The sequence below is a fragment of the Bubalus kerabau genome, chromosome 15, assembly GCF_029407905.1.
Source record: "Bubalus kerabau isolate K-KA32 ecotype Philippines breed swamp buffalo chromosome 15, PCC_UOA_SB_1v2, whole genome shotgun sequence".
NCBI lineage: Eukaryota > Metazoa > Chordata > Mammalia > Artiodactyla > Bovidae > Bubalus > Bubalus kerabau.
The window spans coordinates 64,130,432-64,153,047 of NC_073638.1; the positions used below are offsets into that span (position 1 = coordinate 64,130,432).

At 39.7% G+C, this 22,616-nt stretch overlaps 1 protein-coding gene across 2 annotated transcripts; it reads left to right on the forward strand.

Annotated features, from left to right (window-relative positions):
* Positions 1-2,830: 2,830 nt before the first annotated feature.
* PRRG4 (proline rich and Gla domain 4) lies at positions 2,831-22,375 on the forward strand. Of its 2 annotated transcripts, none has more exons than XM_055549259.1 (6): positions 2,831-2,974; positions 3,675-3,802; positions 10,743-10,906; positions 12,599-12,647; positions 13,663-13,795; positions 18,092-22,375. In XM_055549259.1, the coding sequence occupies exons 2-6, from the start codon at positions 3,697-3,699 to the stop codon at positions 18,324-18,326; spliced, it is 687 nt and encodes a 228-aa protein (XP_055405234.1). In that variant the 5' UTR covers positions 2,831-2,974; positions 3,675-3,696; the 3' UTR covers positions 18,327-22,375. The 2 variants fall into 2 exon arrangements, with proteins under 2 accessions (XP_055405234.1, XP_055405233.1); XM_055549258.1 differs by having other exon boundaries at positions 2,966-3,288.
* The last annotated feature ends 241 nt before the right edge of the window (positions 22,376-22,616 follow it).

Genomic DNA, 22,616 nt, shown 5'->3' on the forward strand with positions numbered 1-22,616 from the left:
GCATGAAGCATCTGACTATTTGCATCTCCAAATACAGTGTGATGCATTTTTTCTACCTGAAAACAAATTACTTTCATCCCTCCAAAAAAAGTGTATTGAAGGAATTCCATGGCAGTCCAGTGTTTAGGGCTCCATGCTTTCACAGCTGAGGGCCTGGGTTCGACTCTTGGTCGGAGAACTAAGACCCCACAAGCCACAGGGCACAGCCAAAACATAAAATAAAATAGAAAATGAAATAGTATTTTTTAAATTCAAAATAAAAACGTACTGAGCATGAACAACATAAACGAACTCTGTTGGGTTCTCTGGAGGCTAAAGATGAGTAAGTCTGTTCTTTCCTTTGATAAGAACTTTACTCAGCCCACATTCTTAGATATAGCTTAGATTAAATTCTCCCCCAGAACAGAGACTGTGGTGTTTCTCTCTGTATCCTCAGGGCTAAATGAATGAATAAATAGAAGAATGAGTGTTCCAGTAGAGATGTTCCCTGTTTAAGACGTAAACTACAAGGAATCATTCCTAGCCTCTTCACAGTGTAATCGAAATTGCTTAAGAACAATAAAAGGATTGAGGAGATAGCTATCATAGAAACAGTTTAAAGAACAAGGTGGACAAATGGAAATCGAGGAAAGACTGGGAGAACGAAAAAGAAAAAGCACTGTCTAGAAGGAATCAGTGGAAACAGAGGCTGACTTTATTTTGGCGGGGCAGGGGGGGGTGGTGGGGGCTCCAAAATCACTGCAGATGTTGACTGTAGCCATGAAATAAAAAGACACTTACTCCTTGGAAGGAAAGTTATGACCAACTTAGACAGCATATTAAAAAGCAGAGACACTAGTTTGCCAACAAAGGTCCATCTAGTCAAAGCTATGGTTTTTCCAGTAGTCATGCATGGATGTGAGAGTTGGACTATAAAGAAAGCTGAGCGCCAAAGAATTGATGCTTTTGAACTGTGGTATTGGAGAAGACTCTTGAGAGTCCCTTGGACTGCAAGAAGATCCAACCAGTCCATCCTAAAGGAGATCAGTCCTGAGTGTTCATTTGAAGGACTGATGTTGAAGCTCAGATTCCAATATTTTGCCATCTGATACGAAGAGCTGACTCATTTGAAAAGACTCTGATGCTGAGAAAGATTGAGGGCAGGAGAAGGGGACACAAGAGGATAAGATGACTGGATGGCATCACCAAACTCAATGGACATGAGTTTGAGTAAACTCCGGGAGTTGGTGATGGACAGGGAGGCCTGGCGTGCTGCAGTCCATGAGGTCACAAAGAGTCGAACACGACTGAGTGACTGATCTGAACTGCACTGAGAAGGAATCAGTGAAGACAAAATTTCTGCAGAAAACAGAAAGAATTCAGTTGATTCTAAATATTCAGAATAAAGTAGGCAATTACCTTTGCAGGAAAAAATAAAATTTGGTGGAAATTGAATTAATCAACGATTAGAAAGGGGGAAAAACATTTCTTCTGGCTTCTACCAAATGTTGAGCCACTTTGGCCAAAGCATGGAACCTTAAGTAATGTTCCAAAGAGTTGTTACCAGTGTTGTTTGGACAAGGCAGTGTGTGAACTCCCACTATGTGCTCTGTCCACCTGCTGCCTTCATCACTTGAGCTGGTAATTCTCAAACTCTTTGGTCTCAGGACCTCTTCACATTTTTTACCATTATTAAGGATCTCCAAAGAGCTCTTACTTACATGAATTATATCTAATGATATCTACTATGCTGTGCTGTGCTTAGTCAGTTGGTGGTATCCCACTCTTTGAGATCCCATGGTCTGTAGCTTGCCAGGCTCCTCTGTCCATGGGATTCTCCAGGCAAGAATTCTGGAGTGGGTTGCCATGCCCTCCTCCAGGGGATCTTCCCAACCCAGGGATCGAATCCAGGTCTCCCCCATTGCAGGTGGATTCTTTACTTTTTGAGCCACCAGGGAAGCCCAGAATACTGGAGAGGGTGGCCCATCCCTTCTCCAGGGAATCTTCCTGACCCAGGAATCGAACTGGGATCTCCTGAATTGCAGGTGGATTCTTTATCAGCTGAGCTACCAGGGAAGCCCTGATATTTATCATATTATCTGTTAAACTGAGAAATTTTCATATTATTTCAAATCAAGACAACAAAGTGTACTTACTTTTGGCTATATTTCTGCACAGGCTCAAAGAAAAGCTCAAGATTTCAGATGACTATTTATATATATATATATATATAAAAAGGTTATAGCTATCCTGCCAAGTATGACTAAAGCTAGCTAATAAAAGTACAGGAAAAAACAAAAAACTAAGAACAGGCAAATTTTATTAATCTCTATAAAAAACGTACGTGCTGATACTTAAATCTACTACCATAGAAAATAATGGAAAACACAAAACACATGCAAGCACTCTATTAGCTGGGTGATGACATCGTTACCCGTCGAATGGCCTCTGGAAATTTCCGCTGTACATTCAGGAGGCAACAACAGCGAAAAAGGCAAATTATGTCTTTGTACCATAAAGGAAATAGTTTTGACCACGGAGACCCCTTGAAAGGATCTTGCAGACGGCCCAGACCTGGCGAACCGCGATTTGAAATCCAATGTAATCAACTGATTTTTAAGGTCACTTCCCATTTCATATGCTCTGATAAAGATTTTGTTCTCCTTCGCGGACCACCCTTTGAGACCTAAGGTCTTAAGATACAGCTCGTCGCCTAGTGAAACCCAAATCGAAAATCCCTGGACGCGCCAGAGGGAGGGTTCAGCAGGTGGTTTCTGTTTAACGCTGGGAGGTGAACTCACGCTGCCCTGAGTCGGCGGAGGACGCGGGGTCTAGAAACCAGTCCCAAACCCGCCACCCGCGCGCCAAGGCGGGGCCAGAACTGGCTGCAGGCGGCCGGACTCGCCCAGGGCTTAGCGCAGAAAGAGGTGGCGGCAGCTGCGAGGCGCGGCTCCTGGAGACGCCAGTCAACCGCCCGCCCGCCCGCCTGCCGCAGGTGCGCCGGCCCCCATGGGGAGGAGCGCGGCCGGGTGCTCCTAGGTAGCTGCTTCCTCCGGTTCTCACCGCTCTACTCCGCGGCCTCCCGGGATCCAGGCAGGACTCGCACTGCGATTCCCGGAGCCGGCCAGGGCGCCCCCTCCGCCGACCCCAAGCTCTTCCTCGGCCCGAGAGAGGGGGCCCTTCCCGCCCTGCGGAGAGCAAGGCGCGGATTTGGGGGGGCGCCAAGACCGAGGGTCTGGCGGCCGCAGGGACAACCGAAGCACGGGGCTCCGGCCCGGCTGCTGCTGGAACATGCGCCCGGAGCTGCAGGTGCGAGGGCCCAGCGGCTCGGCCCCGGCAGGGAATGGGTGGCTGGGAGGGGCCCTCCTCGGCGGACCGGGTCCGATTGCAACGCAGAGGGTCGAAAGGCGCCCGCTCAGCCAGCCGCAGAGTCCAGAGGGTGGGGGCTAGGGAGGTGGGGACAGGGGTGGTGGGCGGGTGGATGGAGGGGAGGCGGCATTTGTCCCCCGGAGCTCTCCGGGCCGCTTTCCGGGCGCGGGTCGGACCCTGGCGACCGAAACCGCGCGCGGGGCGCAGTCACGCGATGACTTTGAGCACAACAGGTCGGTGACTCGTTCCCATAGGAATTTAAACTGCTGAGCTGGGGGCACTTTTGACCTGTGTTTTTGGTTGGTTGGTTATTTTGTTTGTTTCAGTTTGTTTGACAGTTGCCGGACTATGTTTCCACTCCTGGTGCTACTCAGCCAACTGCCCGTAGTTACCTTCGCGTTTCCTCATTGCACAAGAAGTCCCTCGGAGGAGTCTAGGCATGCGAGAGAAGAAGGTAAGCCTGGCTGCAGATCCCAAGAAACCCGTGCTGAAAACTCGAGCCTGTATTCCAGGGCTCAAACGAGAAAGTGTAGTCTTTGAGGTAAATGCCCTCATCAATCGTAGAAGCGCTAAAATGCGCTTTAATTTGTGGTTTATTTGGTAATGTTGTGGTTTGCTATGTTAACTGCAATTTTTAATTCTGAGAGTTACTTTTGTAAATATGTATTTAAGACCAGGCGGGTAGTTAACTGAATGGAAAACCTGTTTCAACTTCTGAAAATCAGTGAGTGCCGTTTTTCTAGATGAGGCTGTGTGGTAATTCTGATGAGCATAATTAATTGTTCTTCCTGGAAAAATGGACAAGTAGTCCAGGACCTAGTGTGGATTTGTTAGCAGACTCTGGGCAAGTTACTTAACCCCCTTTCAGCTTTTAAAATGATGAGGGAATGAGGAGTGGAGTGATCTCTGAGGTCCTTTTTTACTTTTAAATGTCTGGTTATGTGGGTAAAGTTAGATGGTGTGAGAAGATTAGGTTTGGGGCTTGTTAACCTAGAATTGCACACCTTGTGGTCTCCAGGTCATAAACAGATTCCTGCCCACATTCTGAAAGCCTAACCTAGAAAACACAGGAAAGAAAAAAAACTTGGCTTTCTCCCTGCCAAGTCACTGTGCTTCCCTGCTACTGCTACTGCTGCTAAGTCGCTTCAGTCGTGTCGGACTCTGTGCGACCCCACCAGGCTCCTCCATTTCTGGGATTCTCCAGGCAAGAACACTGGAGTGGGTTGCCATTGCCTTCTCCAATGCATGAAAGTGAAAAGTGAAAGTGAAGTCGCTCAGTCATGTCTGACTCTTTAGCGACCCCGTGGACTGCAGCCTACCAGGCTCCTCCGTCCATGGGATTTTCCAGGCTGGAGTGGGTTGCCATTGCCTTCTCCATGTGCTTCCCTACCTGGTGCCAATGCTTTGGATCTACTTCCCCTCACATATCTGTCCCACATTCATTCTCATCAGGTCCTACTCTCATTCTCTTTTGAGAAGGATCTGTTACACTAAAACTCCGAATCATAACGCTAATAATGGTTAATACAGTTTAGTGTCTCAAGCCTTCTAGGAGACTGTGTGTGTGTTAAAATAGGGCAATATCTTAACCTTAAGGAATCAAACCGGAGAAGGCAATGGCACCCCACTCCAGTACTTTTGCCTAGAAAATCCCATGGACAGAGGAGCCTGGTAGGCTGCAGTCCATGGGGTCACCAGAGTCGGACACGACTGAGCGACTTCACTTTCACTTTTCACTTTCATGCATTGGAGAAGGAAATGGCAACCCACTCCAGTGTTCTTGCCTGGAGAATTCCAGGGACGGGAAGCCTGGTTGGCTGCCGTCTATGGGGTCGGCACAGAGTCGGACACGACTGAAGCGACGCAGCAGCAGCAAGGAATCAAACACTGACCACAGAATCCTAAGCAACTGGATAAAGTAGTTAGTGGAACAGAGATTTGCAAGGAGATCCTTTCTGGTGCCTTCCATGTTGCACCGTATATGTAAGTCCATTCATATATAAGGTTGATGATCCATACTCAGCTGGACCAGATGCTGGGTCCAGAATGTTTATGAGTACATTCGTTCATTCACAAGATATAGGCATAAAAGATACTCTCCAGGACATCATAAACTGTGGAAGGAATTTAGAGATCACATTTGAGTGCAGAAGGCTGGAGATATCTGTGGGAAATGTAAATGAGGAAGTGTGTGTATTTAAAAGGCTTCTCTGGTGGTTCAGTTGATAAAGAATTTGCCTGCAGGAACTCAAACAGGGGCTCTGTATCAACCTAGAAGGGTGGGATTGGGAGGAAGCTGGGAGGGAAGTTCAAGACGGAGGGGGTATATGTACAGCTATGGCTGATTCATGTTGACATTTGACAAAAACAAAATTCTGTAAAGCAATTATCCTTCAATTAAAAAATAAATAATTTTTTTTTAATGAAAAAAAAAAAAAAAAAGAGTCTGCCTGCAGTGCAGGAGACCTGGGTTTAATCTCCAGGTCAGGAAGATCTCCTGGGGAAGGAAATGGCAACCTACTCCAGTATTCTTGCCTGGAAATCCACATAGACTGCTTCATCTAGTGGGCGAGGCAGGGTGTAAACTGATAATCTCCATAAACTCTATGACAGAAGTAGAAACAGAGAGTTCAAGAGCAGAGGTATTGGTTAGCAGTGTTAGTTAGCATTAGTATTAATTAGGTATTAGTTAGCATAGTAGCTATGTCTCTGGAGAGTTGTATAGCGCAGAAGCCAGTGCTCTCTGCAAATGAGATATAACAAATGGAGATACAAAAAGTAACTAGGAAAATAAAGGACCTTCAGTTGTGTTCTGATAAAGCCAAGAGGTGGGATTTAAATGACTCAAGGGAAACTTATTTAGAAAGCATGGAGAGACAGGAGAGAGGAGGAGAATAGAATATCTCAGTTGGTAGGTTTAAAACAGGGAAATAGACAGCCTCTTAGGATGGTCTCAGTCAGTTCAGTTCAGTTCAGTCACTCAGTCGTGTTGATGGTCTAAGTCTGGAGAAATAAAGATGAGAAGATAATCTGAGGCAGCAGATACAAAAGTGCAAAGGCCATGTATCCTCTGGCAATGGCCAGAGGGGAAACAGGAACCATTGCTGCAAGTTCAGGATGCTCCAGGACATGGAAGTTTGCCTCTTTTAATTAAAAGCAAGTCCAGGCTACTTAGAACCCAAATAACAAAGGACAGTATTTCTCCTGAGATCATAAGGGAGGCAAGAAGAAGTTTGATAAGGCATTGAAGGTCTAAAATGAACCATGGACAGAATTAGAACTTTCAACCTCAGGGAAGTGGTGGACACCAGTCCCGCCCAGAAGGCATGTTTTATACAGCAGTCAAGACTTTCATTGGCATAAATATCATTTCAGGAACAATAAAAGTGTTTGTGACTCACTTTTTTATTTTCCTTTTAAGTTGAAGGTCCCATTTGGAGGTTAGGGGTGTTTTGTAACTCAGATTACAAAGGAGGCTGACAATGACAAAATTTGGCACTGCTTTTCTAGCCAGTAAAATGTAAAGATCTGGGCATATCTGAGAAGTAGCAATACAAAGGCAGATTTCTAATTCTCTGTTCTGAAATCAGATTTTACATACTGTAAGTAAGTACAGTACAACTGAGTTAAGCAGACTCAAAGTTACTTCATCACTGGTTTAGTATTATAAACCTGTGCCAAGATGAATAATAGACCATACCTCTGAATTGCCTCAACTCCGAGAATTCAGGTCCAAGAGGAAAGTCAAGTTCATTCATTTATTATTGTAAGTAATTTGGGGGGCACCTCTATGTGTCAACATCCCTGCTTTAATAGAATTTTCCTTCTAGCTAGGGGAACAGAGTGGTAACAGATAAGTAAATAAAGCATATAGAACACTAGATGGAAAATGCCATGAAAAAACACAGTGTGGGATGGGGATTGCCAGAGATGAGTAGGGATGGGGTTCAAGGTAACACTGAACAAAATGTGGAAGGAAGTGAGAATGCAGACTGAAAGAGGAAAGTTCTATTCAGTGGAAAGCAAGTTCAAAGGCAGGAGAGATCCAGGCGCATTGGCAATGTGTTGTCACTGTCGTGGACAGGGAGATGACTTCAGGGGCCATTATAAGAATCCCAATGGGAAATGACGGCGACTTGGAAAATTCTTCATTCTGTTTCATGGTTGTGTAAAATCCACAAGAACAAAGAAGAGGAAAGAACAAACATTTTGTCACAGGACAGAATGGTCTACCTTTTTAGAATATTTCTCAAAACAACTAGCACTAATGAACCCACTCTGGCTCCCCTCCTTGGTTTAAATAACTCATAAATCTTATTTATAACTTAGAAATGAAGATGCTAGAATAGCACTGGCCAGTAGAAATAGAATATGCACCACATAAATAATTTAAAATTTTCTATCAGCCACATTTTAAAAAGTAAAAAGAAATAGGTGCAACTAATTTTGATAAAGTAATTTAACCCAATATATCCCAAATATTTAACCTAACATTATAAATATAAGCAATAGAAAACATTGAGATACTTTACATTTTTCTTAACCATGTCTTTGAAGTCCCTTTCTACACTTAGTGTTCAGTTCAGTTCAATTGCTCAGTCATGTCCGACTCTTTGTGACCCCGTGGACCACAGCACGCCTCCCTGTCGATCACCAACTCCCAGAGTCTACTCAAACTCATCTCCATTGAGTCTGAGATGCCAACCAACCATCTCATCCTCTGTCATCCCCTTCTCCTCCTGCCTTCAATCTTTCCCAGCATCAGGGTCTTTTCAAGTGAGTCAGCTCTTCGCATCAGGTGGCCAAAGTATTGGAGTTTGAGCTTCAACATCAGTCCTTCCAATGAACACCCAGGACTGATCTCCTTTAGGATGGACTGGTTGGATCTCCTTGCAGTCCAAGGGACTCTCAAGAGTCTTCTCCAACACCACAGTTCAAAAGCATCAATTCTTCGGCACTCAGCTTTCTTTATAGTCCAATTCTCACATCCATACGTGACTACTGGAAAAACCATAGCCTTGACTAGATGGACCTTTGTTGGCAAAGTAATGTCTCTGCTTTCTAATATCCTATTTAGGTTGGTCATAACTTTCCTTCCAGGGAGCAAGCGTCTTTTAATTTCATGGCTGCAATCACCATCTGGAGTGATTATGGAGCCCCCAAAAATAAAGTCAGCCACTGTTTCCCCATCTATTTGCCATGAAATTATGGGACCAGATGCCATGATCTTCATTTTCTGAATGTAGAGCTTTAAGCCAACTTTTTCACTCTCCTCTTTCACTTTCATCAAGAGGCTCTTTAGTTCTTCACTTTCTTCCATAAAAGTGGTGTCATCTGCTTATCTGAGGTTATTGATATTTCTCTCAGCAATCTTGATTCCAGCTTGTGCTTCATCCAGCCCAGAGTTTCTCATGATGTACTCTGCATATAAGTTAAATAAGCAGGGCGACAATGTACAGCCTTGAAGTACTCCCTTTTCCTATTTGGAACCAGTCTGTTGTTCCATGTCCAGTTCTAACTTGCTTCCTGACCTGCATATAGGTCTCTCAAAAGGCAGGTCAGGTGGTCTGGTATTCCCATCTCTTTCAGAATTTTCCACAGTTGATTGTGATCCACACACTCAAAGGCTTTGGCATAGTCAATAAAGCAGAAATAAATGTTTTTCTGGAACTCTCTTGCTTTTTTGATGATCCAGCGGATGTTGGCAGTTTGATCTCTGGTTCCTCTGCCTTTTCTAAAACCAGCTTGAACATCTGGAAGTTCACGGTTCACGTATTGCTGAAGCCTGGCTTGGAGAATTTTAAGCATTACTTTACTAGCGTGTGAGATGAGTGCAATTGTGTGGTAGTTTGAGCATTCTTTGGCATTGCCTTTCTGTGGGATTGGAATGAAAAGTGACCTTTTCCAGTCCTGTGGCCACTGCTGAATTTTCCAAATTTGCTGGCATATTGAGTGCAGCCCTTTCACAGCATCATCTTTCAGGATTTGAAATAGCTCAACTGGAATTCCATCACCTCCACTAGCTTTGTTCGTAATGATGCTTCCTAAGGCCCACTTGACTTCACATTCCAGGATGTCTGGCTCTAGGTCAGTGATCACACCATCGTGATTATCTGGGTCGTGAAGATCTTTTTTGTACAGTTCTTCTGTGCATTCTTGCCACCTCTTCTTAATATCTTCTGCTTCTGTTAGGTCCATACCATTTCTGTCCTTTATCGAGCCCATCTTTGCATGAAATGTTCCCTTGGTATCTCTAATTTTCTTGAAGGGATCTCTAGTCTTTCCCATTTTATTGTTTTCCTCTATTTCTTTGCACTGATCACTGAGGAAGGCTTTCTTATCTCTCCTTGCTATTCTTTGGAACTCTGCATTCAGATGGGCATATCTTTCCTTTTCTCCTTTGCTTTTCGCTTCTCTTCTTTTCACAGCTATTTGTAAGGCCTCCTCAGGCAGCCATTTTGCTTTTTTGCGTTTCTTTTTCTTGGGGATGGTCTTGATCCCTGTCTCCAATACAATGTTAATGAACCTCTGTCCATCGTTCATCAGGCACTCTGTCTATCAGATCTAGTCCCTTAAATCTATTTCTCACTTCCACTGTATAATCATAAGGGATTTGATTTAGGTCATAGTCTACTGGTTTTCCCCACTGTCCTCAATTTAAGTCTGAATTCTACACTTACAGCACATTCAGTTCACACTAGCCACATTTCAGGTTCTCTATGCCACATGTGACTAGTGGCTGCTATTTTGGACAAAACAGCTGTGTGAAGACTCACACCTGGGACCTCCTTGGTGGTCCGGCAGCCTTGGTCAGGACTCTGCTACTAATGCATGGGGCATGGGTTTGGTCCTGGTTGGGAACTAAGATCCTGCATGCCGCACAGCACTGCCAAAAAAAAAAAAGTGATTTAGGAAATGGCAACCCAGAGATGTAAATGACTTATCCCGGTATATACAGCTGAGAGCTAAGCCAAATCAGTAAAGAAAAATCTGTGTCTTCTGTGTCTAACACTCTGCCACTACACCAGACTAATTTTTCTCAGTCAAAATAATAGGAAACCAGTGCTTTAGAAATAGCGTAGTCTGGCCTGTCATTTATTGGAAAAATAACTGTCTAGAGGAAAAAAATGAAACTTAATTTTTTTTCACTTATGCTGAGAACTTTGGACATAATCTACTCAAGTATGTCTGGAATTTGATTAATATCTGTATTTCATCTTTAGCAGGAATTATTTTTACTGATGATATTTCTTTTTGTCAGATTTTAAAACCACAGAAGAAAGTTGGGCATAATTTAACCACATCAAAGGAACTATGTGCTCTTCTCATAATTAAAACAGGAATTTTCTGCCTTATTTTGATCAATGTTTGAAATCTTTCTGTTTCTTTGTTAGTTTTTACATCAAAAGAAGAAGCAAACCTGTTCATACATAGACACCTCCTATATAATAGATTTGATTTGGAGCTCTTCACTCCCGGTGACCTAGAAAGAGAATGCATAGAAGAACTTTGTAATTATGAGGAAGCCAGAGAGATTTTTGTGGATGAAGATAAAACGGTAATTTTGTTGATGATGTTAATTGGCTAGACAGTTATTAAATTGTACTTTAAAAAGTGGTACTTTTCAGGCATTAGAAATTATATGCCTTAAATAAAATTAGGATTGTATACCTGTTATCTCTTTTTACTTTCTTAAAATGCTAATTAACCCATTTAGATTTTACTTTATACTTTCCTGGGTTTACAGTAATTAGCAAATTATTAATTATGTTATAATTTTGTGTTTAACATTTATGATAGTCAAAGACAGTCTTAAAGCACAGTGAATTAAACTTCAGGATATTGAGTTAGTTCTCTGACTCAGGCTTCAATCAGTCAAAACTCAGAGAAATTTTTCCTATCAAGACTTAGCTTTTTGATGACTATATTTATATTTCAAGTACTTATTGACAATCTACTATGTGTCATATGCGCCCCTAGAAACTGAGGATAAAATACATATTCCCTGCATTCAGGAGTTTATTGCTTGGCAATAAACTTTTAGGATTTCTCCCTTAAAATATAATTAACTTCTATCTGTTAATCCTGAAAAATACAAAACAAATAACCAGCACTGTCCCTGTAATAATCTGGCACATTCTTTAAGAATATCAAGTGACCCAGATTCTTTACTTTTGTAAATAACCCCAAGGTTAAATAACCCCAGCTCTTTTTCCCCTTCCTCAAGAATCCCATTTTACTCTTTAGTCAATAAGAACCTCTCTAGGTGTCCTTCAAATGAAGGCGTTACTGAAACTCAGCTCTTTTTCTTCCCAAATTCTCCCCGGCCTCCCATTCCCTGCTATTATCTGCTGCATCAATTAGAGAAAGGAAGCAAAGACTGCTCCGCCTTGGAGTTGTGTCTGTTGAAATTCTATTCTGTTTCTCACAAATCCATTTTCTACTTTTATCACAGTTCCTTAAAAACAGCCTCCACTCTCTCAAGTAACACTGAACTTAAAAAGTCTCAGGGATGTCTTTCCAAATCAATAAATACCTTTTAATAAAATCTCTGAGCAAGGGCTTCCCTGGTGGTCCAGTGGTTGAAAGCCTGCCTCCAATGCAGAGGACATGGGTTAGATCCCTGGCCCCGGAAGATCCCATGTGCCTCGGGGCAAGTGAACCAAGGCCACAACTTCTGAGTCCATGCTCCACAGCAAGAAAAGACACCACAATGCAAAGCCCTTGCACTGCAACCAGAGAGTAGCTGCCGATTGCCACACCTAGAGAAAACCTGCCCGCAAACAACATAGACCCAGCACAACCAAAAATAAATTAATTTTTTAAAAAACCTATAAAAATGTCCTAGCAAACTGAAGGCTCACCTAGTGTAGAAAAAAGTCAGACTCCGATCATGAGTCCTCTGCTTCAACTTCCACCTCTGCAGTTTTCATCAACTCTCTAATTCGATAGTGTCCCTGGATACCTGAGTGAGGGCCCTGGGCCAATGAAGGAAGAATATCAGGGTCCAGTGCTAAAGAGCTGGCACTAGCAATAAATCCCTGGCCAAGTTCAGAGTTGGAAGAAACGGTGGTGGGTGGCAATGCTTTAATTATTTAATAGAGTGAGTCACTTGCTCCAGCATGAATGAACTGGTGTCCTATCTGTGGCCCATGCCAAGCGTTTATCACCCCTAGTCTAGGTCCTTGAGACCAAATGAAATGATGTTAAAGAAATTAAATAAACTTGGACATTTTTACCTTTCTCTTAGATGAAATTTTGGCAAGAATATTCAGTTAGAGGACCAACCACAAAATCAGGTAAGGCAAGAATGGATCAATTTTAATGTTTTTTTTCCCATCCTCTATCATAGTACATTTTTAGTTTCATTGTTTGAGTTTGGTTGTTACACAACATACATATCTTGTAAATCTGGGAAAGATTTCTCAATTATACACAGGGCTTTCTAAGACAGAGAAGGCCGCATTCATCTATTTACACACTGAAAATCAAGTTTGGTGAGATACTAGGGAAATGAGATAATAGGCCTAATTCGCTCTTTTAAACAGCTCAGGTAAGTCAGGACTTGCACAGAATAAAAGTAAGACTTACTTTCAAGTAGTAAGCTATTTTAATTTTTTTTCTTTTTTACCATTACAAGTGAATGGAATACTTGTGCTACTAAGTAAATTAAGATTGTTAGAATTAAGTAACTTCTAGAGAGGGGAGATCCTTTGTCTTATCTGCATTGATCATCTCTAGCTGCTCTTTAGTCAGGTTTGTTTTGTTTTTGCCAGCGATTTTTTTATTCCTCCTAGGCAGGGCTCCAGCTGTAAGGAGACTGTATTACATAGCTACTCTGGAGTTGCTTAGTAAATTTCTCTCAGTAGTTAATATCAAAATGTGTATAGTTGAACAAAGAATATGTTTATCCTGCTTAGTCTTGACTTTTATTCATTTAAGAAGACATTTAAAATAAATCAGGGACTTCCCCTGGTGGTCCAGTGGCTAAGTCTCTGAACTCCCAGTGCAGGGAGCCTGGGTTCCACCCCTGGCCAGGGATCTAGAACCCACATGCCACGACTAAGACCCAGCACAGCCAAAATGAATAAATAATTTTAATTAAAATAATAAAAATAAATGAAGCCATACCTAGGGCTTTTAGGAAGTGTATCTTTTTTTTTGTGGTCATGTCTCTGGCACAGACTTTTAAAATAACCAATATTAATTATTAGATGCTTAATAATGTGCTTACACTCAATGTTAAATTTATTGAAATCATAGGTGGTGCTTTTCAGTTGTTATATTTATGTTAGTTTAATGATTTCTCTTAAGATGCTAACAGAGAGAAAATCGACGTTATGGGCCTTCTGACTGGATTAATTGCTGCTGGAGTACTTTTGGTTATTTTGGGATTAGTTGGTTACTATCTTTGTATCACCAAGTGTCACAGGCAACAATATCCAGGGTAAGTATCAAGTGAAAATATTTAATTCACAATTATACTTTCTATACTATTATTTTTAAATGGCTAAAAAAATGACTGCCTATATTTTGAAGTACATTTTTTATTTTGGAATAATTTCGGATATACAGGAAAGTTACAAAGATAGCAGAGAGTTCCTATATGTCCTTCGCCAGTTCCCTCATTGTTAACCTCTTATGTTACCATATTACATTTGTAAAACTAACAAGCCAGCTTTGGGCTTCCCTGGTGGCTCAGATGGTAAAGAATGTCTGCAATGCAGGAAACCTGGGTTCAATCCCTAGTTTAGGAAGATTCCCCTGGAGAAGGGAATGGGTAGCCACTTCAGTATTCTTGCCTGGAGGATTCAATGTACAGAAAAGACTGGTGGGCTCCCATCCATGGGATCACAAAGAGTCGGACATGACTTAGTGACTAACACAAGCCAATGTTAATACATTGCTATTAACTGAATTCCAGCATATTAGTAAAGCTTCCTAAAGGCCATAATTGTTTGCATAATAAATCTCAACATCATTAGAATAAAGAGTTATTATCATTCATATTCTTATCTGTGCTGCTGCTACTGCTGCTAAGTCACTTCAGTCGTGTCCGACTCTGTGCGACCCCAGAGACGGCAGCCCACCAGGCTCCCCCATCCCTGGGATTCTCCAGGCAAGAACACTGGAGTGGGTTGCCATTTCCTTCTCCAATGCAGGAAAGTGAAAAGTGAAAGTGAAGTCGCTCAGTCGAGTCCGACTTTTAGCAACCCCATGGACTGCAGCCTACCAGGCTCCTCCATCCATGGGATTTTCCAGGCAAGAGTACTGGAGTGGGGTGCCATCTTATCTGTAAGTATAGATAAAAGTGTAGAACTACCTTATTTTTAAAAAAAGCAACACATGCAAAACAGGCAATCAGAATTATTTCTTGTATATCCTTATTTACCCTATTTACGGTTCCAGATTCTATAAAGATGCTCATTATTGACCAGGTGATAAAACAATTATGGAAATAGTGGTGATGTCTGTACAACATTGTGAATATAATTAATACTATTAATTGTACACCTAAAAATGGTTATAATGACAAATTTTATGTTATGCTTATTTTACCATAATAAAAATTTTTTCTTTATTGTTAAGGTAAGAGTTTAGGGCAATAGAGGTGGAATTAGGATAAATCCATTGGAAGATAAAAGCTGAAGCCAAGTTTTCTGAGTGTGATGAAAGGACAGAAGCAAGGGCAGAGGCAAGTCTGAAAGGATGCCTGTAGTAAGGGTGCAGAGGAAGTTGGTTGTTGCTGTGGTTTTAGTCTCTTAGTTGTATCCAAGCTCTTTTGTGATCCCATGGACTGTAGCCCACCAGGCTCTGCTGTCCATGGAATTTCTCTAGCAGGCATAGTGGAGTGAGTTGCCATTTCCTTCTCCAGGGAATCCTTCCCACCCAGGGATTGAACTTGTGTCCTCTGCATTGCAGGCAAATTGTTTACCACTGCTTCCTGGGAAGCCCCTGCAGAGGAGGACATGCCAGCAAAGGAGGCAGAGGACAGGGGCAAAGTAAAGTGTAATTCTATCCGCCAGCTGGAATTCCTAAACAGTCCCCTGAGGCATTATGTGATCATGGGCAGGAACTAAGGAGATTGTCTGAGAGTTCTATAAATCCTCTAAAAGTTTGAAAAGTGAAAGAAAGTAAGGAAAATTTTGTGTAATTGTTCTTAAACCACTATCTTTAAGGTGAGGTTTCTATTAATTTCACCTACTTAACAGACAGAGAATCAGCAAGTTCTCCCCATTTTCAAGGGCTTACTAAGATCTTATTTAATATGGCTTTCTCCACAAGCTGCAGGATACCTGGAAATTCATGGGGTAATGAAGAAATTGGAATATTTATCTTTTAAGACTCTCCTTGTCTTTTATCTTTCCTTCTTTTCTATCCCATTTACAATATTTTCCCCTAAAGTCCATGTGTATGCTCTCAGTATTTAATAATTTCCCTGCAGATCTGTGAAGAGAGTCATTATTCAGTGTCATGCTCAACATCGTTCTCTTCTCTTTCCTGTTTTTTTCCATTTCTCTGCTTTTCTACACCACTGCACCTTCTTACCTTATGCCTTTTTTTCTCTGAAGCCTTCTAGCTTCTTTCCTGCATGAGTTTAGAAGCAGAATTCAAAGACACAAGGAGTAAAGAGGTGCCATTATTATGCATGTTTTCTGTGTATGTTATTATTAAATTTTGAAAACCCAGATATCTCCTATTTTAAAAGTAAGATTAGTTATCCTTAGAACAGTAGAATGCTGTCCCATTTACAGGTCATTTTAACATCTACTGTCTCATTTTGATTCTCAGAGCAACCCTTTATAGGGCACATTTCAAACTAGGTTAACCAGACATTCCTTTGTGTTAAGATTAACTTTTAAATACTTACTGACTAAAGTACTTTTTATCAATTGTCCCAAGAAATTCTTCCAACAGAGTTACATGTTCTCTTTCTACATTTTGCAAGTCTGAAAGTGGGGGAAGGGTGAGGAATATTTTGAAAAAGAAAAGAGTAAAAAATGACATCATTGTTAGAATAGTTTGTCTCATTCTTTTGTAAAAACATGCCAAGAAATGGGAAACAAGATCTTTTCATTTCTTAGTCCCTATATTTTATGGAGGAAAATAGGCATAATATAATGTTGTCAGCTTATCTGAGATGAACATGGTGTGTACTTTCTGATTTCAGTCATGTAAGGTGTATGTAAGAAATCACTGTGAAAACACTTAATGATTTTAGTATCATTATACTGTTCCTGTAACAGATTTTGAAGGTCAACATGGAAAAATTTCTTTGTTCAAGTAAAACATCTGTCTCTCCTGTTTCCTATAAGCAAGCAAGTAGTACTTTTCATCACAAGCTAATAAATGTGGCAAGTGACAAGCCTACCATGCATATATTCCAGATTTCCGACAGAGGAGGAATTGTATTGAGCCCTCTAAGTAAACTTCTGAGGCTCTCAGGCACCTCTCAACTATTGAAGAGCAGATTATCCAATTCCTCGATTTACATAGACCTTTTTCTTTTCTTCTCTCTCTGCTATTTTCCTCTCTCTTTCCTTTCAATTTCAGATCTCATTGTAACTTCCAACAGAAAAGGTATTCTAAGAGTCAAGTTGATATTAATTTAGTTTGCAAAGGTGTACAGTATTTTGGGTCTGCTAAACTCTCTTATTAGGAAGAATACTATTATAAATATTGACTATAGGTTCAGGATCATCTATATATTTTAATTATCTTATTAACCATACTATAGGAGGTTAATTTCTGCATAGATGCTTCATAGACAGCCAACTTCACAGTCTAAGTGGATCAATTTCTTATGTTTAAATTATAATTTGTAATTCACAAGTGAGAAGGGGAAATGTAGTTTTGGAACACCAGACCAGTATTGCATTTCAGTTTTCTTTGGCTGGTGTAGGTGACAAAACTTTGTGAAAAATGGTGGAACTTGAACTAAGCCATTTTTTTTTTTTTTTAATTAAAAAAATTTTTTTTCTAATTGTTAGGCTTGCATCCATGGAGATCAATGGGGAGTAAAGATGCTACCTTGGCAAGGGCAGAGAACTATAAAATAAAGCAAGGCTAGATTAAGGGAGGCCTTGAAAAGTAGGCACAGGAGTTGGAAGTTGATTCAGTAGAAAATAGACTTCAAGTTAGACTTTTGTGGAGAAGAATGATGGGATGGAAGTCCTGCTGAGGAGGGATGGACCAGGCAGCAGGCTGCTGGGGTAACAGAGGAGAGAGATGGGCATCCACTGATGTTATTACCTCTGTGGCATCAATTTCTTTAGCTTTGAGTTGTAGCGCCTTTCAACAAAGCCTGGATTTGGTTTAACACTATACTTTTGAGAAAATTTTAATTCAGGAATAGGGGAAAAAAATAATTCATGTGTTTTGGGTCCTTGTTACAGTATTCCAGACTCTGCTTAGATGCCTTACATAATCTTTCTCAATCCATAAAAAAAATCTCTGTTGATGTGGCTATTATTATTCCCATTTTACAGAGGAAGAAACCTGAGTTAGGGTACCTTGCCTTTGGTCACATTGCTATGAAATGATAGGATCCTGTTTCATACTCATGACTGACTTCAAAGCTCTTGGTCTTCCCACTAAACCAAGACTCATTCAGAGTTTATGGGTAAAATAAAACTTGTTATATTAATAAAGAAGGTTCAGCTTTGATCTAAATAGTTGGATTCTTAATATTGCTGTCTTAACCTAAAATATTGCCTTTCCTAAACCTCAATGCTCTATTTAGTTCTTCAGACATCTATGTAAGAAGGGGCAGACATACTCCTTCCATCATCTTCAGAAGACCAGAGGAGGCTGTCTTGTCTCCATCGCCACCTTCATTGGAAGATACAGGATTACCTTCTTATGAACAGGCAGTGGCATTGACCAGAAAACAGAGTGTTTCACCACCACCACCTTATCCTGGGCCAGCAAATGATTTTAGGGTATTTAAAAAGTCTATGTCACTCCCATCTCACTAAGCCCTCATTGTCTTGGTGATATAGGACATTCACATTATTTAAGTGGTTCTTTTCCCTGAACCAAAAAAGACAGGTCAATTCAGCTGTTTATGGCAAACTGTAGAGAATAAAGGAGAAATAAGCATGTGTTCTCTGCCACGGGAGTTCTGTCAGCATCTTTAACCTGAATTTTATCTTTATCAGCTGGATAAGGAATTTTGTATCCTTGCAGTTAAGAAGAGAGCACTGTTCTGTTCAAAAGAATCTGTTACGGATGTCACAGCTAGAGCTGGTGAACTGTCTGTATCCTTTGTACAGAAAATGTTGTGGATTTGTTGTTGTTGTTGTGTTAGTCGCTGAGTTATGTCCGATTCTTTGTGACCCTGTGCACTGTAGTCCACCAGGCTTCTCTGTCCATGGAATTCTCCAGGCAAGAATACTGGAGTGGGTAACCATTCCTTTCTCTAGGGGATCTTCCGGATCCAGGGATCGACCCAGGGTCTCCTGCATGGCAGTCAGATTCTTTACTGTCTGAGCCACCAGGGAAGCCCCATAGACTTTTTGTATTGAACACTAAAAGAAAAGAAAAAGAATTTCTAATTGTTAGATTATTCCAAGTTATAATATTGGACCTACTCTTTTTTAGGATTTCTTTTTGGTTGGAAATACTTTACAGAATCTGACATGTAAATATAAATCATAACCTTAACAAAATCAGTTTTTTATCTTTATTGCATAGCATTCACTATATTTTGCACATTTTAGTCATGAACTGTTACTATCAGTCATACTTTAATATGGGGGGGGGCAGTCAATAGTTTTCTTTAAAAAATAAACATTAGGGAGTTACTTCTTCAGAGAGAACATGGTTGCAATGGAAAGGATTTGCAAGGGTTGTTATACCATGAAGTAGATTATAGGCCTCAAATCTAGGAATGGAGCTTGATAAATTTGTGCATATTACCGACGAGTAGACATACCCATTTTCATTGCTAAGCTATCTGTATCTGACTATGCATAACTATTAATCTGGAAAATATTTCAAAGTTTATAAATAATAGTTTGAGAACCTAGAAGTAACTTACTTTTCTGCTATCAAAATAATATTGATTAAAGTTACCAGCAATCCCTTGCATCTTTTAATGTCTGGATACAGAAGATCATAGGTAATAATTTTGACCTATAGTTTGTATCTTCTTCTAATTCTGTATGTGACCAATCTCCCCTTACAAACATAATAAGAGTATAAGCTATAAACTTCTGGAATGAATGTGTGTGCACAAATTTATTTAAGTGTATGTGTATGTGAATTTGTTTCCTCTTTGCAGGAACTCAAAAAATAACATACTCCTGAGAAATAGAAAATTCTGTTCTTTATGCTTTTGCCAGGCATTGCTTTTTTCTATGTAATACCATTTATAAAATTGTATTTTGTTTTATAATTTTTAGAGAGATGAGATTAAAACTCACATGCATTTTGTAGTTCCTTCCAAATTAAATGTTTAAAAAGTATAAATCATTACACTGTGTTTGAGTGTATATCTCTCTTTTAAGACAGTGTGATCTTAATGCAGATGAAAGAAAGATCTTAATCATTACAGACTGCTAAAGACTTTATGTTTGTTATTTTCAGAGTCTCTTTGGTTACTTGTTGCAAAGAAATCATCTGGCAAAATTTGTTGTTGTTGTTTGATATTTCATTTTGTTTTAAATTAATTTTTATTGGAGTATAGTTGCTTTACATTGTTGTTTCAGCTTCCACTGTGCAGCAAAATGAATCAGCCATACATACATACATACATATATATATATATATCCCTTCCCTTTTGAACTTCTTTCCCATTCAGGTCACCACAGTACCTTAAGTAGAGTTCTCTTACAGTGTTCTCATTAGTTATCTATTTTATACATAGTAACATTTAGATATAATTAGGAAAAGTGGTCTTTTTAATGCCACCTACGTAACCTATAAAAATTTTACTATTAGTCATATATTGGCTTTACATAAGCACTTTTCCTCATATAACTTTGCCCTTATTTTAATCCTCTTTAAAAGATCAGAGGATCAGAGGCAGGACTTCCCTGGTAATCTAGTGGTTACGACTCTGCACTTGCAATGCAAGGGGCATGGGTTTGATTCCTGGGCAGGGAACTAAGATTCCACGTGTCACACGGCCAATAAATAAATAAAGCAAGCAAGCACCTAATGCTGGTTCTGAGGCTAATTAGGAAACAAACAAAAAAAAAGACTGGAAGCAAACTCTATCATTTTAGCAATCACTCTAAGGCATGCAAGGAGAACTTGCCCCAAATCTAACATGTTGGTAAGAGCTAGGTTTAGAATGAGCAAGCACACTTTTCTCAACCCTATCTTACACCTATAGAATTACACTGTCTCAAATTATAAAGTATAGACAGTTCTAAGTCTGTATGAGAAATGTATAGACATTTGTCATTTATATATAAATGTATATAAGAGCACATATTGCATATCTATGTTTTCTCACACATTTTTTTCTTAGGATGGATAAAAATATAAGATATAATTTATCTTTTATTGAATCACAATCTAAAATATTCCATGAACTTGTTTACTCCAATTGACTCACAGAAATCTTACTGTAAATCCAGCTTCAGGGCCTGTGACAACCCATCACGCAGCAGCAGCAGAGATTTGTCATATGCCATCACTTACTGTAAAACTATTGCTCTAACCTGAACAAATCTGGAATTCATCAAGATTATGAAATAACTGGTGTTTGTTGAGAATCCAATGTTGAGAATCCAATCCATACTTTAAATATAAAACAGAAAATGTGATAGAATCATAACCAACAAATACTTATGATAATTAAAAGGAAAATATTAATATAAAATTATTGACATGTATTTCTGTCCCATTCTCCCTTTTCTATTCCTTTTGTATTTTTGGTAGTGGGTTTTTTGGTTTGGTTAATTTGTTTTTGTTTGTGCTTCTTCCCTGAGTAACTGATTAGTGTTAACCATTAAATCTATCTTGACACAAACTTTATAGTTAATTAGACAGTTTTCCCCTCTATTACAATCAGGAAATGAATGTAATATGGGTATGAAAATGGAAAGTCACACAATCGTGTCCAACTCTTTGCGACCCCGATTGTAGCCTGCCAGGCTCCTCTGTTCATGGGGTTTTCCAAACAAGAATGCTGGAGTGGATTGCCATTTCCTTCTCCAAGGGATCTTCCCAACCCAGGGATCAAACCAGGTCTTCCGCATTGCAGGCAGATTCTTTATCATCTGAGCCACCAGGAATAAGACTAGAAAAAGACAAATACACATTTATAGGGTTCTGCCTTCAATAGGATAGATAATTCTACACAGAATATTCTCTTTATAAGATGAAAAAAATCAAAAAGAGCACAAACTATGTGTCAGAGTTTTGCATTTATTAATATTATGCCCTTTGAGTAAATACACAGAGTTCAGTGAAAATTCTCAGAACAATTAAAAACTAGAGCAATAGTGTTCTCTGTATCTGGTTTCCTGTTTGCCTATAAAATTCTAACAGTTTTTTTCTATTTCTCAGATAAGTTATGTGTATGTGTACTTTTCCTATACATACAAGTGAAGTTTTTAATGAGAAGAAGTTTGTCAGTGCTGTTTGAAAGCTTAATTTCATATTATTCGTACTGTTTTTATTCTAACTGAATGTATTAGTTACTGGTTGATTTGAAATATTGTATGTGGCATTTATACTACTAGAAGAATGTCTAGAATTTCTGTAATTTTTTAAAAACTAGATTATTTTGTAAATCCTACCTGTGTAGCATTTTGGAACATGTATGACATATATTGATACCTTTAACCTTCCGTATTGTGTTTCCTTCAGCATTTTTTTGTTGTTTAAAAATGTTTCCTTAACAGTTAGAAGTTTAAGGCAATTCAGTACTTATCAACATTTTCATTTATCTGAAAAAAGCAACTCACTTTTGAATGCATTTTTTCCTACATGCTTGATTATATTTTGGCTTTAATGGACTTCCTATTACAGATATTTTTTATAAATGTGAATAAACTTTATGCTAAGTAAATATTTGTTGCTTGTTTCACTGTTTATTTGAAGAATGTTTAATTCTTATTCTTCATATAATGGCATATAATTATGTGAACAATGCATTGCATGTTTTCAAAACAGTGTTTACAGCATGGTATTTGCTATATCTGTCTTTCACCTGGGGGTGGTAACTTTCTATTTAAACAGTTTAATTGCAATTGTGAAAGTGCTATTTTCCTTAACGCAATTTTAATATTTAATATATTGTTTGAGGCAAA

Coding starts and splice junctions, on each gene's coding strand:
- PRRG4 (XM_055549259.1), top strand. CDS start 3,697: ATGTTTCCACTCCTGGTGCTACTCAGCCAACTGCCCGTAGTTACCTTC. Junction 3,803..10,742: donor TAGGCATGCGAGAGAAGAAG/GTAAGCCTGGCT, acceptor TTTCTTTGTTAG/TTTTTACATCAAAAGAAGAA. Junction 10,907..12,598: donor TTGTGGATGAAGATAAAACG/GTAATTTTGTTG, acceptor CCTTTCTCTTAG/ATGAAATTTTGGCAAGAATA.